General features: G+C 38.5%; 1 protein-coding gene across 2 annotated transcripts in view; it reads right to left on the bottom strand.

The window, feature by feature from the left end:
• The window catches only part of mre11a (MRE11 homolog A, double strand break repair nuclease), a 93,048-nt gene that overhangs the window by 64,474 nt on the left and 14,339 nt on the right, over positions 1–14,235 (bottom strand). For both annotated transcript variants that reach the window (XM_051665653.1, XM_051665654.1), the window contains 2 exons: positions 10,981–11,095; positions 10,514–10,699 (listed from right to left, as the gene is read on the bottom strand). In XM_051665653.1, the coding sequence (XP_051521613.1) occupies positions 10,514–10,699; positions 10,981–11,095 (301 nt within the window). The remainder of the gene's footprint in view (positions 1–10,513; positions 10,700–10,980; positions 11,096–14,235) is intronic.

The following is a 14,235-nucleotide window of genomic DNA, read 5'->3' as shown; positions in this document are numbered from 1 at the left end:
AGCTACCACATTACTTCAAAAGACTTATTTTATAGTTCTTTACAGTTATGTTAAAAGACTACTTTAGTACAATTCTACAAAAATTCTCTTTTTTGTGCTCCACTCAAAAATAACAGAATACATGTTTAGAATAATATGAGGGTGAGTAAATAATGGCAGCATTTTCATTTTTGGGTAAACAATTCCTTTAAAGTGAAATTGCAAAGGTCATATTGTAAATTCTTACCAAAAAAAGTAGGCCTAAATCAAATCACATCTTTATTTCTGATTTCTTTGTTCTGTAGACTAATATGCTCAAGAGCACAAAAGGTACTTCTATCAAACAAGGGAGACTTGTAAATTAGTGAATATGTGTGTGTGTGTGTGTGTGGGCAGGTTTGGGTGGTTACGAGGACATTTTTTTAGGTTACAAACTGGTAATTACAAGGGTATTATGCTATAAATGTGGTTTATGAGGACATTTCTAGTGTCCCCATAATTCAAATCTCTTAAAAAAAAAAAAACAACAACAACAAAAAAAAAAAACATACTAAATGATGTTTTTTTGAAAATGTAAAAATGCAGAAAGTTTTTTTGTGAGGGTTAGGTTTAGGGGTAGGGGATAGAATCTCTAGTTGGTACAGTATAAAAATCATTATATCTACGGAGAGTCTTCATAAGGATAGCCGCATCAACATATGTGTGTGTGTCTGTGTGTGTGTGTGTGTGTGGTGGCAGAGATCAACAGCAATTCAGTGCACTGTATGAAATGCAAGTTCAAGACATGTTTGCATTCTTTAGTGACAGAAAATAAAAAAGGTTCATTGATATTGTGTTAATTACATTTGTCATTTACGCTGTTTTACACTTTTCAGTAGTGAAAGGAGAAACATTTTTCTTTTTACTCCAGGTCAAATGGAATCATCCAGGTTATTTTCATCTTAGGGTCTTATTATTTTGCATCTATTGCATCTTTCACATGCTCGACTACCACAGACAATAAGTTTAACAGTAAATACATTTACAATGGAAACCTACAGTAGCAGGCAAACGTGTGTAATGGTAGTCAGCTGGTAGGTATCTGTGCAGTGTGTAAACCTCACTCCCCTGGCCTCAAGAGGCCAATTAGAAACTGATGCTAGAGGCTGTAACCTTTAGCCTCCTCGTTAGCGCGCCCGCCTCCCATGTCGGAAACGTCGGTTCAAATTCCGGTTACATGTGCAGCACCACAAATTATGGTTACCGGTTTCAAGATACTAAAAATGTAAAACTATGCGACACTATCACTATCATACTGGACTCTCCCTACAGAAACAGAACACACAAGGGCGGAAAAGGGCGTATTTTGAATTAAGTGCATGCTTCCAAGTCTGGCTTTATGTGTCATTTTTCATAATTGTATGAGCAAAATAACTATTTTTGAAGAATACATTTGAATATGCAATGGGAAAACATGCTGAAAGAACCACATTAACTCATGTCCTTAAGTGTTATAACTGATAGCTGTTAATTCGATGACCCTGCTTAATTTAATGATCAGCCTTATCTGTCTGTAAATAATAGATTTCATGTATATTTATTTGTGTTGTGGGATTCAAACTTGCAATAATTTAATTATTTGCTGCTGGCACGATGTACGAGTGTTTGTAGCTTGCTAGCCTGCTTAGCATTGCTTATTCTTAAACGTTCATCATTTTATCCTCTGCCATTTTACACGTGCTTTGGATTTTTCCGCTTTTCCATTGTTTCAACTGTGTGTATCTTACCGCGCGCACCCATTTTCTCCCCCGCCCCCCCCCCACCGACGCTTGTCTACATCTTGCGTCTTAACTCTGTGGATTCATTTTCTCCACTGTGCTTTACAAGGATTATTGCATCAATCTCAAACATCTGCTGATTAGGAACCACATCGATCTCAAACCCTCGTTGCTCAAGAACAACCATAACAACAACAAGAAACAACTGCTGTAAGTCATGGCATCCACTCATTTTATTTCTTCCTGCATTGCATGCCACATGTTTATGATCGCTTCATCCATCAGCAGTGAGGGATTCACATGTGATATATGTGAGGGATTCACATGTGATATATGTAAGGAATTAGTCAGGCTGACAGAGAAGATTAATGAGTTAGAGACACGCATTCAAAAGCTAGTGGAGGTCAGTGAGAAAGAGAAGCTGGTGGATACTGTTTCGGATGCGGGTATTACAGCGAGCAACACACACTTTGGTTCCGGCTGAAGAGCCCCCGCAGCAGGGCATTTGGGTGATGTCTCAGCGGCATACTCGCTCAGCAAAGCAACTCCACTCTCCCATTCCTGTTAGGGTTTCCAATCGATTCTCCCCACTCAGTGATGCACCCACTGAGAATCATGAAGGAGCCTTAATGATAGGTGATTCTATTGTAAGGAACATGGAAATAGAGACTCCAGCCACCACTGTTAAATGCATTTCCGGGTCTCGAGCATCTGACATCAGATCAAATTTACAAGTGCTGACTAATGCTAAACATAGATTTTCTAAAATTATTATTCACGTTGGCACTAACAATGTCCAGCTTCGCCAGTCGGAGATCACTAAAGATAATGTTAAAGAGGTGTTTGAACTTAAAAAAACGATGTCAGACGGTGTAATATGCTCTGGCCCCCTCCCTGCTCGTCATGGTGACGAGGTTTATAACACAGTTGAAGTCAGAAGTTTCATACACCTTAGCCAAATACATTTAAACTCAGTTCCTGACATTTAATCGTAGAAAACATTCGCTGTCTCAGGTCAGTTAGGATCACTATTTTAACAATGTGAAATGTCAGAATAATAGTATAGAGAATGGTTTATTTCAACTTTTATTTCTTTTATTTCTTCCCAGTGGGTCAGAAGTTTAACTTGTGTCAAACATTTTGCGTAGCCTTCCACAAGCTTCTCACAATAAGTTGCTGGAATTTTGGCCCATTCCTCCAGACCGAACTGGTGTAACCGAGTCAGGTTTGTAGGCCTCCTTGCTTGCACATGCTTTTTCAGTTCTGCCCACAAATTTTCTATCGGATTGAGGTCAGGGCTTTGTGATGGCCACTCCAATACCTTGACTCTGTTGTCCTTAAGCCATTTTGACACAACTTGAGGTATGCTTGGGATCATTGTCCATCTGGAAGATCCATTTGCGACCAAGCCGATGTCTTGAGATGTTGCTTCAATATATCCACATAATATTCCTTCCTCATGATGCCATCTATTTTGTGAAGTGCACCAGTCCCTCCTGCAGCAAAGCACCCCCACAACATGATGCTGCCACCCCCATGCTTCACGGTTGAGATGGTGTTCTTCGGCATGCAAGCCTCACCCTTTTTCCTCCAAACATAACGATGGTCATTATGGCCAAACAGTTCAATTTTTGTTTCATCACACTAGAGGACATTTCTCCAAAAGTAAGATCTTTGTCCCCATGTGCACTTGCAAACTATTTTTATGGCGGTTTTGGAGCAGTGGCAGCTTCTTTGCTGAGCAGCCTTTCAGGTTATATCGATTTAGGACTTGTTTTACTGTGGATATAGATACTTGTCTACCCGTTTCCTCCAGCATCTTCACAAGGTCCTTTGCTGTTGTTCTGGGATTGATTTACACTTTTTGCACCAAACTACATTCATCCCTAGGAGACAGAATGTGTCTCCATCCTGAGTGGTATGATGGCTGCGTGGTCCCATGGTATTTATACTTGCGTACTATTATTTGTACAGATGAATGTAGTACCTTCAGGCATTTGGAAATTGCTCCCAAGTATGAACCAGACTTGAGGAGGTCCACAAATTTTAATTTTTCTGAGGTCTTGGCTGATTTCTTTTGATTTTCCCATGATGTCAAGCAAAAAGGCACTGAGTTTGAAGGTAGGCCTTAAAATACATCCACAGGTACACCTCCAATTCAGTACACCTCCTATCAGAAGCTAACTGGCTAATTGTCTAAAGGCTTGAGATCATTTTCTGGAATTTTCCAAGCTGCTTAAAGGCACAGTTAAATTAGTGTATGTAAACTTCTGAGCCACTAGAATTGTGATATAGTCAATTAAAAGTGAAACAATCTGTCTGTAAACAATTGTTGAAAAATAACTTGTGTCATGCACAAAGTAGATGTCCTAAATGACTTGCCAAAACTATATTTAGCTAATATTAAATCTGTGGAGTGGTTAAAAAAATTAGTTTTAATGACTTCAACTGTAGATTAATGTCACTGAATGGCTAGAGTGGTCAGGAAGCAGACAAACTGGCTACTTAAGGCCACAGTACTTAAGTGACCTTCTGACATGCTATATTCCATCACATTCATTACGATCACAAAATTCTGGCTTGTTAATAGTTCCTGGAATATCAAAATCCACAAAAGGAGGTAGATCCTTTAACTATTTGGCTCTTAAAACTATGGAATAGTCTCCCACACACTGTTAGGGATGCAGACACACTCACTCAGTTTAAGTCTAGACTAAAGACTCATCTATTTAGTCAGGTATACACCCAATTTATCCATTAGCTCACAATTAGGCTGCTTTAGTTAGGTCTGCTGGAACCAGAAACATCTATCATGAACTATAACTCTGCAAAAAATTGAATGGCATCTACGCTAATATTATATTATTTGTTTCCATGTCTCAACCTCGGGATTCATATCCCGAAGTTACCAGAGCCGACCAGATCCAGCTTGGTGTCAGACTCCACTGCTACATGTTGCTGAGTGATGACGACAAACTACAGCCATTTCTAGCCAGACACCACTTCAGTCTTTTGACTTCAGAGGATGAACTGATGCCAAATCCAACTGTAAGACATCGGATACTTCATATGCCACTGCCTGAACCTTGGACTTAGGATGGACCCCACTGAACCTCACTGAAATGACCTGCCAGTTAAACTGTGTTGCACCTATCTCTGCCTGCATCACCTTTGTCTATTGATGGACTACACTCTTGAAATGGAATACACAGACAATCACTTAATTGCCAACAAAAGCCTTCATCAGCCAACTAACAAAGGACAATGCATCTATGTGAACTTCTGCAGTTAATCCAGGATGGACTTCAAAAGACATTAGTTATTAATCATACAGTTCATAAAAAACCTTTTTTAAACACTGGACCTTAACACTTTCTTAGTTTACAAATTTTAAACCATGACTTGCACTGCACACAAATAACTAATACTGGCATTATATTTATGTTGTTTATCCAGAGGGGAACTGGACCCCACATTGAGCCTGGTTTCTGCCAAGGTTATTTTTCTCCATTAACCAGCATCTTATAGAGTTTAGTGTTCCTTGCCACTGTCGTCTTCAGCTTGCTCACAGGGGTTCTAAATACAATTATTTATTTAATTTTTATACACAATTTACAATAATTTAATCAAACTACTCAATGATCACTCTGATTGTCAGTAAAGCTGCTTTGAAACTATGTGTATTGTGAAAAGCACTATACAAATCAAAATGACTTGACAATGCAATAATTTACATCATTTAAAATATTTACAACAATATACCTTTAAATCCTGAAGATGTACAAATGTTAAGATTCATCAACAAATACACAGTTCCGTAATAATATTAAAATTTCATTACTCAAATGAGTCTGTTTATTTGTCCAAGTATTGATTTAGTGTCAATGCTGCCACAGCTGGTATTGTACTGAATAGAGCCAACCCTACTGTGAATAATTTTTAAAATATGCAAATAAACATGTAAAACGATTAAGCAGTTGTGGTTTCTGACAAACTATATGTATGTTTCACAAAAAATAAAAAAGTCTGTAGTAAGCGAAAATCTGGGTTTAAATGGGTCAAATTTAAGTAATGCTATATATCAGCGGTCACCTATTAGCGGACCACGAGATAATGACAACGGTTGTCCTATCTTAACGTTTCTACAGTTGTAGTGAGCAGTGCATCAATACAATGGAGCTATACACAACACAAGCACTCAGAGGCAATCAGCGCTATATCATCTTTTTCAAGCACCGAACATGCTTCACTCCTGCTCCATGCGTATTGCCTCTCTCCTTCGCGATACACACGAGGCATTGCATAAAGCCTGATTAAGCTACATAGAGTTCTAGGTGCAGTTATTTTAACAGCAATGGAGACACGGTGAGCAGCATGTAGATGGAGACTGGCATCTTTCACTAAAACACACTGCAGAAAATGAGAATAAAGCAAAGTGAAACTATCTTCATCTGTCTGATAAATGACTCTGACAGTTCAACTAAAGCAGGTTTGTGACAGGACAAGTTCACGTGTCAAATTTAGAGACTAACATCTTTTCCCGTCTAAATTTAGCTTTATTAATCAGCATGTTACGCGCCTTTCATGACAAACAGCTTTTTGTTTTAATTTTGTGAAAAAAAAGAGATGTCATCATCTCTGATTATTAGTTATAATTAATAGAGTTCTCTGCTTCTGATGAGAACATTCCAGTTATTTCATAGTCAGCCCATTTATACTTAAGCAAACAGTATTTTTAAGATGTAAATTGTTAGTTTATGAACCCTCATACAGTAACCTATATTTTCTCAGTCAAAAGTACTCCTATGTCCCATACAAGGGTATCTGAATGTAAAAATAATTGAAAATAAATATTTAGACTGTAAAAATATTTGAACACAAAAACTAGACTGCTGTCACCCAGCTTGAAAAAAATTTTGATCTTATCTTATCAATATCCAAGTGCTCTCACCTAATCTTTTGGTAGAAAAGATCCCTCACACCCCACTGCTTTGTCTTTGTCTCTGGGCCAGTGTCCACATCTCTGCTTTGAAGAGACTATTTTGACTGCTTAATTTATTTTTTCTTTTACAAAGTACTATTGCTGCCAACGTGGAAAGTTATAACTATTCCTAAAAAAAAAAAACATCATTTCAAAGCCATACTGGCTACTGACACCGTGCAAGTTATTATATTCCGGACCTTTGCTGGGAAGGAAATGTAGAGACTAGACCTCTTGAAACTTTAATTGAATACCCCTGCTATATATTGACAGAAAGGTGATCATGTTTACAGTGATCCTCACCCTCTCGGTTGTAAATTGAGTTATTGATGTTCATAAATAAACAGTATTTTCTGCAGTTTCTTAGTTTGTTTTGTGCACATCATACTAGTGTGTTTCAGAAATGTAACATCTACTCCCTGTAAATATAGTCAAGGCTGAAGGGGCAGCTAAAAACGCCCTTTAGTCGTGACTATATTCCCAATATAGCACAGCCTCTCATGCCTTATTGCTTAAATATTGCATTGAAAAACACATGCTCAATTGCATTTATACCATTGTCTTATTGGCTGGAATGCGTGTGTTAAAACCGTCTAATGCACAGGTAGATCCAGTCATTTTCAGTCAATGCGCCTACTCAGTCCTCTGTAATGAGACTCTGCGAGAGTTTTATGCCTCTGTTCAAACTACCTCTGGACGTGAATATAGTAGCAAGTCTGATGAGTTTCAGAGCTGAGATTAACCATCACATCACAAAACACACCAGGGAGAAGTCATGTAATGTAAATTCACTATCACAAACAGCCACTATTCACAGTGCATCGTCTCCACTTTGTTCTGTGCTGTCGCCACCAGCTTCATCCACTGTCAGAGTTCAACAGGAGTTTGGAATACTCCTTATTTTCAAGAATAAACTGCCATGCAGAAAGAATGATGACTATACTTCACTCGTGTTCTTGTGCTCGTTAAAATGTCTTGATACCTCGCATCATACAACTGAGTAGAGCTGCTGCACAGTGTTTATTAAGCACACACAGAGCTGAGCACACTCTCCCAGAACATCCTCTCACACTGGGAAGTATGATGTAATTAACTGGTTTGTTCTGATGTTTCGTTGAAACAAGAAAAATGATTCACAAGCTTCCCAGGCCCATTTGAGTGAGGACATACAGGAGAGAATGCTTAAAACACATCTGTGCCTGATGCGTGCGCTCAGCTTGCACATGCACGTCTACAAAATAAAGCGCAATAATTTTGAGCAAAATAAAATCGTATTTGTAACACAAGTAACAACAGAACAGAAAGTACAACCGAATAGTTAAAAAAAAAAAAAAAAAAAAAATATGTTTCCTTGCATCACTTCATAACAAGAAAATGTAATCTGATTCTGATTAATGTGATGGGTCACACCCAACACTGCTTAGTAGCAGCTCTTTATGTGCTTTGCAGAGACACTGAAGGGATGTCAAAAATGTATAAATGTGAATAAGTGAGAATAATATTTATTATAGGAAACATCACTGTTCCATTATAAGTTTTCTTGCTGAGTGAAATAGCCCATCCTTTATTTACATGTAGGGCCTACACAAGCATATAATGCCTCCTACACACTACACGATTTTCAAAGACGTCGGATTGTGGTACCGTTCATATTAAACAACTTTTTGTCTTGTCATGGAAGTCGTAGGGTTTTCAAATTACACGAGGAATCGGCGACAGGGGTGACATTACATTACAAAACATTCCACTATTGATGAATCCTCGACGACTCTGCCTGGACTCCAAATTACGTTTCACAACAGAGTACACGCGAGAAGTGATACGAAAACAAATGCATGATCATATGTTATGCATTTCAGAATATGATGTGTATGTTTTCAATCGCCTAAAGGCATCATATATTTTATTGGTTACAATATGAAAAAGTACCCCCTACTGAAAATCTACCTATTTGCTTACCTGACTGTCCAAGAGAATTGGCAATTTCTCTCCAACTCTTCTCTTTCTCCACCCGGTTGTGGTACAGTTCAGAGGAAACATCAAATAGGCACTGTGCTCCTGCCAATGTTCCACAAATTTTTCCTCCATTTCTTCGGTCCAATGAGACTTTCTTGATACCGCAGCCATGCTAGTTGATGTTCTGTTGCAGGTACATCAGGACTCCTCCCACTGAAACTTCCAGTGCCCCGTTTCTTGCTCTCTCATTGGCTGTAGGTCAACGCTGCAGTTGTATTCAGTCAAAACACATTTCACATTGCACGATTTGGAATCGCAGACAGGTCCAGATATTTAACATGCTAGATATCTCGCGGACATCGGCGACGCGTCGGCACTTCTCTCAGATCGCGTCTTTGATAATTCATACATTGCGTTCGTCGCTCACAGGGGCGAGCTCTGAGTTGCCTATGATTTCGGGCTTTTGTTGCCGATCTCCACAAAACTGTCTGCGAGTGAAAATCAGGCCTAAAATCGTGTAGTGTAAACTCAGCATAAGAGAGCACAATTTATGACTAAAACTTGCATAATATTAAGCTTACAAAATACCTGAGCACTTTATTAGGAACACTTTGGTCCTAATAAACTGCCCGACGTGGTCTTCTGTTGTTGTAGCCCATCCGCCTCAAGGTTTGACATGTTGTGCATTTTGAGATGCTTTTCTGCTCATTACAATTGTACAGAGTGATGGTGATGTATCTGAGTTACAGTAGCCTTTCTGTCAGCTCAAACTAGTCTGGCCATTCTCCATTGACCTCTCTCATCAACAAGGCGCTTCCCTCGGCAGACCTGCCGCTCACTGGATGTTTTTTGAGTAAACACTAGTGACTGTGACTAGAATCCCAGGAGATCAGCAGTTACAGAAATACTCAAACCAGCCAGTCTGGCACCAACAATCATGCCACAGTCCAAATCACTGAGATCACATTTCTCCATGCTAATGGTTGATGTGAACATTAACTGAAGCTCCTGACCTGTATCTGCCTGATTTTATGCACTGCAGCCACACGATTTGCTGATTAGATAATCAACTTTAACTTTCAACTTTATTTTCCCCAGAGGGCAATTAACTGCTCAACAGTGGCACAAAAAAGACAAGACCAAACAGATATACGACACTTGATAAAATACATAATGAGTAATGTAAAAGACAGTAAAAACAGCTTGCGGAGCACCGGCTCACTCAAGTAACACAAATTCAGCAAACCAATAAATAGGGCCGAAGTACTACCTCTTCCTTTTAGAAATGAGCAAGGAGATGGCTGATGGGACAAATGAAACTTTATACCTATTAGTCCTTACTAAAGGAACTCTATAGAGGGTGCTAGATGGCAAGGTCTGAAAAGCTTGGTAGAGAGGATGGGCATTATCAGAAAGAATAGAATCGACTTTACCCAAGACCTGCTTGTTTTTTTTTGTTTTTTTTTATGTTAATCATAACGCAGTTGAAATTGCAATAAATCAAAATTAAACGTTTTGGCCAAATCGTTCAGCCCCACGTTAAACAACATTTACATGGTTGAAGCCTACATGTTATTGCAGTAACGCCAACTAAAAAACAGCAAATATAATCATTTAGAAAAATATTATAATATTAATACAATTTGTTTAATTATTACAAACAAAGGTACATTTAAAATAAACATTTTAATCACAGTGTGTTTCTTTTCAGTGCATCACTGGCACCACAGCATGCCACAGCTACAGTAAATAGACATTGCATTGAAAACAACCTGGAATATTCCTTTAACAGCAGTGGAAATGTGTGTGTGTGTTTATGAATAAGTGCATGCATACAAACTTTTTGACCGCTTCTCCCGGTGACAGTGAGGTGACGACTGAGCTGCCGGGCTGTGTGACATAGAAGAGCTGCTGTTCATTACGAACTGGAGCAATTTTACACTCATGTTCGTGACCCCAGACAACCAGATCCAGAAAATCATCCAAAAACTGCTCTGGGATGTAGTTAGTTGCCCCATGCTTACTCCTGAAAACACCCACAAAATCATTGGAACCACGTTTCTTGAAATCTTTAAAGATAATGAACTTTCCTTTATTCCATCAGAGCATACATTTTTTTGAGTACACTTCTGGCTCTCAAGACACACTGAATGTTCAAAGAAAATAGACAGCATAGTCTGATGAACAACATCAAAATTCAAACAAAATCGAATCCACTTAAAATGTACAGACTTGCTGTCTAGACTGCCTTTTTCAGAAAGTAGAAAAAACATTGCAATGCAAATTAATGAAATGTTTCAACTGAACCTGTTTTGATGGATGACAAACAAGTTGAACCAGCTGTCTTCATCCTCTTTGGGCCGAAGCATGGTCACCTGGTTGTTAACAAACATCCGGTACAGCCTCTCGTCTGGAATGGAACCTGAGTGGACAAAAAAAAAGAGCTTTACAACTTTCTGGAAATGTAAAAAAAAAAAAAAAAAAAAAAAAAAAAAATCCCATTTCAGGTCAAAATAAAAAGCTAAACAATCTGGTCTCAGCCTCAGACACCCCCCTCCCTCACACAAGAGGGTTGGGTAGTAGCACAGTAGTTGTAAATGTGAAACACTGAGAATGTTAGGCTATCTGTGTGTGCTTAAAACTTAGTGGCAAAAAAATGTATGTGAACCATTTGGAATTACCTGCATTTATGTATAAATTTGACTTCAAATCTGGTTTAATCTTTATCTTAGTTACAATACAGTAAAACAAACTCAGTCTGTTTTAACTAATAGCACACAACTTATTGTATTGTTCTAGTACATATTGAATACATAATTTAAACATGCACAGTATAGGTTGGAAAAAGCATGTGAACCCCTAGGCTAATGACATCAACAAAAGTTCGAAACAAAACCTGGCATCCAATTAATGAAACTAGATTGGCGGTGTGGGTTAAAGCTACTCTGACTTATAAAAAGCACTCAAACATTTTGAGTTTGCTATTCACATGAAGCATCTGCTGAGGTGGACCATGCCTTGCAAAAAATAAATCTGTGAAGGCCTACGATCAAGAATTGTTGCTTTGCATAAAGCTGAAAAGGGTTGCAAAGTTATCTTGAACAGCTTAGATATTCATCTGTCCACCGTTAGACAAACTGTTTATAAATGAAGACGATTTAGTACTATGGCTACTCTCCCTAGAAGTGGCCATCCCGCCAAGATGACTTAAAGGGCACAAATCGCAGAATGCTCAATGAGGTAAAAAAAAAAAAAAAAAAGAACCCTAGAGTGACAGCTAAAGACTTGAAGGAATCAATGGAACTGGTTAAGATCTATGTTTGAGTCTACTAAATGGATATCATTAAACAGGCATGGTGTCCATGGCAGGACACCATGAAAAAAGCCACTGCTTTCAAAACAAAAACATTGCTGCATGCCTGAAGTTTGCAAAAGACCACCCTGACACTCCACAATAATACTGAGAAAATGTTTTGTGGACTGATGAAACCAAGGTTGAATTGTTTGGGAAGAACACGTAGCACTACATATGCCGAAAAAAGGGCAACGCATATGAACATAAAAAACATCATCCTAACAGTGAAGTACGGTGGAGGGAGCATCATGATTTGGGACTACTCTGCTGCTTCGGGGCCTGTACCACTTGCCAAGTTTATCAAGATATCCTACAGGATAATGTCAGGGTGGCTGTGCACCAGCTGAAGCTCAGTAGAAGTTAGTTGGGTGATGCAGCAGGACAATGACCCTAAACAAGTAAACCACTACATAATGGCTTCAAAAAAAGAAAAGCCACTATTGGAAGTGGCCCACTCAGAGCCCAGACCTTAACCCAATAGGGATGCTGTGGAATGACCTCAAGAGAGCCGTTCACACCAGACATCCAAAGAATATGGCCACGCTGAAGTAGTTCTGTAAAGAAGAATGGTGCAAAATTCCTTCTAAACATTGTGCAAGTACAATCCGCAGCTACCGGACACGCTTGGTTGAGATTATTGCTGCCAAAGTAGGACTGACCAGTTATTAAATCCAAGGGATCGCTTACTTTTTCCCACAGCACTGTGAATGTTTAATGTGTTTGTCTATACTTGTGACTTTGATGATGATGAGATCACCTTTTATGACCAATTAATGCAGAAAACCAGAAAACTTTTTCTTTCCACTGTATGTCTGTTTCTAGACAAAAATATCTTAATGTGGCCAAAAATTGTTAAAAGGCAGTTTAATGAATTTCTAAATAATGCATTAAGAATGTGTTACAGGAAAGTGTTTAACATGTTGAACGTGTACTCTATCACATGTGTCTCCACAAAACAAGCATGCATTGCGCAAGTGTCCCAGGATCCTACACCACCATCCAGCGGCCATCGCACCCTGCCCCTTTCCTGAACCAAACCCTTCTCTGCACTGCCTGACCTTCACGGAACTCATCAGATCATCACAAGGACACCACATTTGCTTATACCACACTACCCTTTAGACACTTTATTTCCACCTTTATAATATTTTTTTTGTTAATGTTTATTAAAATAAAGTGTCTGTCATTGCTGACATGAAATGGAGATGGGCAATAGAGTGGGATCAGAAAAAAGCAGATTCGAACTTGGGTCACTCACAATAAAAGTCAAAATCGTAAGCTCTTCCCTTCATGCGACTATTTTTGACAATACATTTGTAGTTGTTATGGTTCTGACAGGTTCCAACTTGGAGTCTTAATTGCCAGGCTGCAAACAGTCACTGTGTACAAATAACAGCTTTAAACATTTAATTATTTGCATACAAAATCTCCTTGTCTCTCACACTGCATTAGCCAGGGCTTCATTTATAAAATAAACCAAAAAAATTGGAAAAACTATAATGGATTGCTTAGGGAATTATTTTGTGGGCCAAATGTGGCCCTGAGGGCCGGTACTTTGAAACCCCCATTTAAAACTTAAAAAAAAATCCTAAAATGTAAAATAATATTTCCAGGTTTAAATTATATTTGAATCCTAGATTTTTTGAAGAGTTTGCAAGTCGACATTGTGGTTTGTGAATGGAATGTTGTAGCTATTGTAATTCATTATACAGTTGATGTCAGAACATCATACACATACACTTAGGTTGAAGTCATTAAAACTAATTTAACCATTCCACAGATTTAATATTAGCAAACTATAGTTTTGGCAAGTCGTTTAGGACATCTACTTTGTGCATGGCACGAGTAATGTTTCCAAAAATTGTTTACAGACAGACTGTTTCACTTCTAATTGACTATATCACAATTCTAGTGGGTCAGAAGTTTACATACACCAAGTTAACTGTGCCTTTAAGCAGCTTGGAAAATTCCAGAAAATGTCAAGCCTTTAGACAATTAGCCAGTTAGCTTCTGATAGGAGGTGTACTGAATTGGAGGTGTACCTGTGGGTGTATTTTAAGGCCTACCTTCAAACTCAGTGCCTCTTTGATTGACATCATGGGAAAAATCAAAAGAAATCAGCCAAGACCTCCGAAAAAAAAACTGTGGACCTCTACAAGTCTGGTTCATTCTTGGGAGCAATTTCCAAACGCTTGAAGGAACCAAGT

Source organism: Myxocyprinus asiaticus, chromosome 31 (assembly GCF_019703515.2).
Source record: "Myxocyprinus asiaticus isolate MX2 ecotype Aquarium Trade chromosome 31, UBuf_Myxa_2, whole genome shotgun sequence".
NCBI lineage: Eukaryota > Metazoa > Chordata > Actinopteri > Cypriniformes > Catostomidae > Myxocyprinus > Myxocyprinus asiaticus.
The sequence above is the reverse complement of the archived record's forward strand: the minus strand, read 5'-3'. Positions and strand labels throughout refer to the sequence as shown.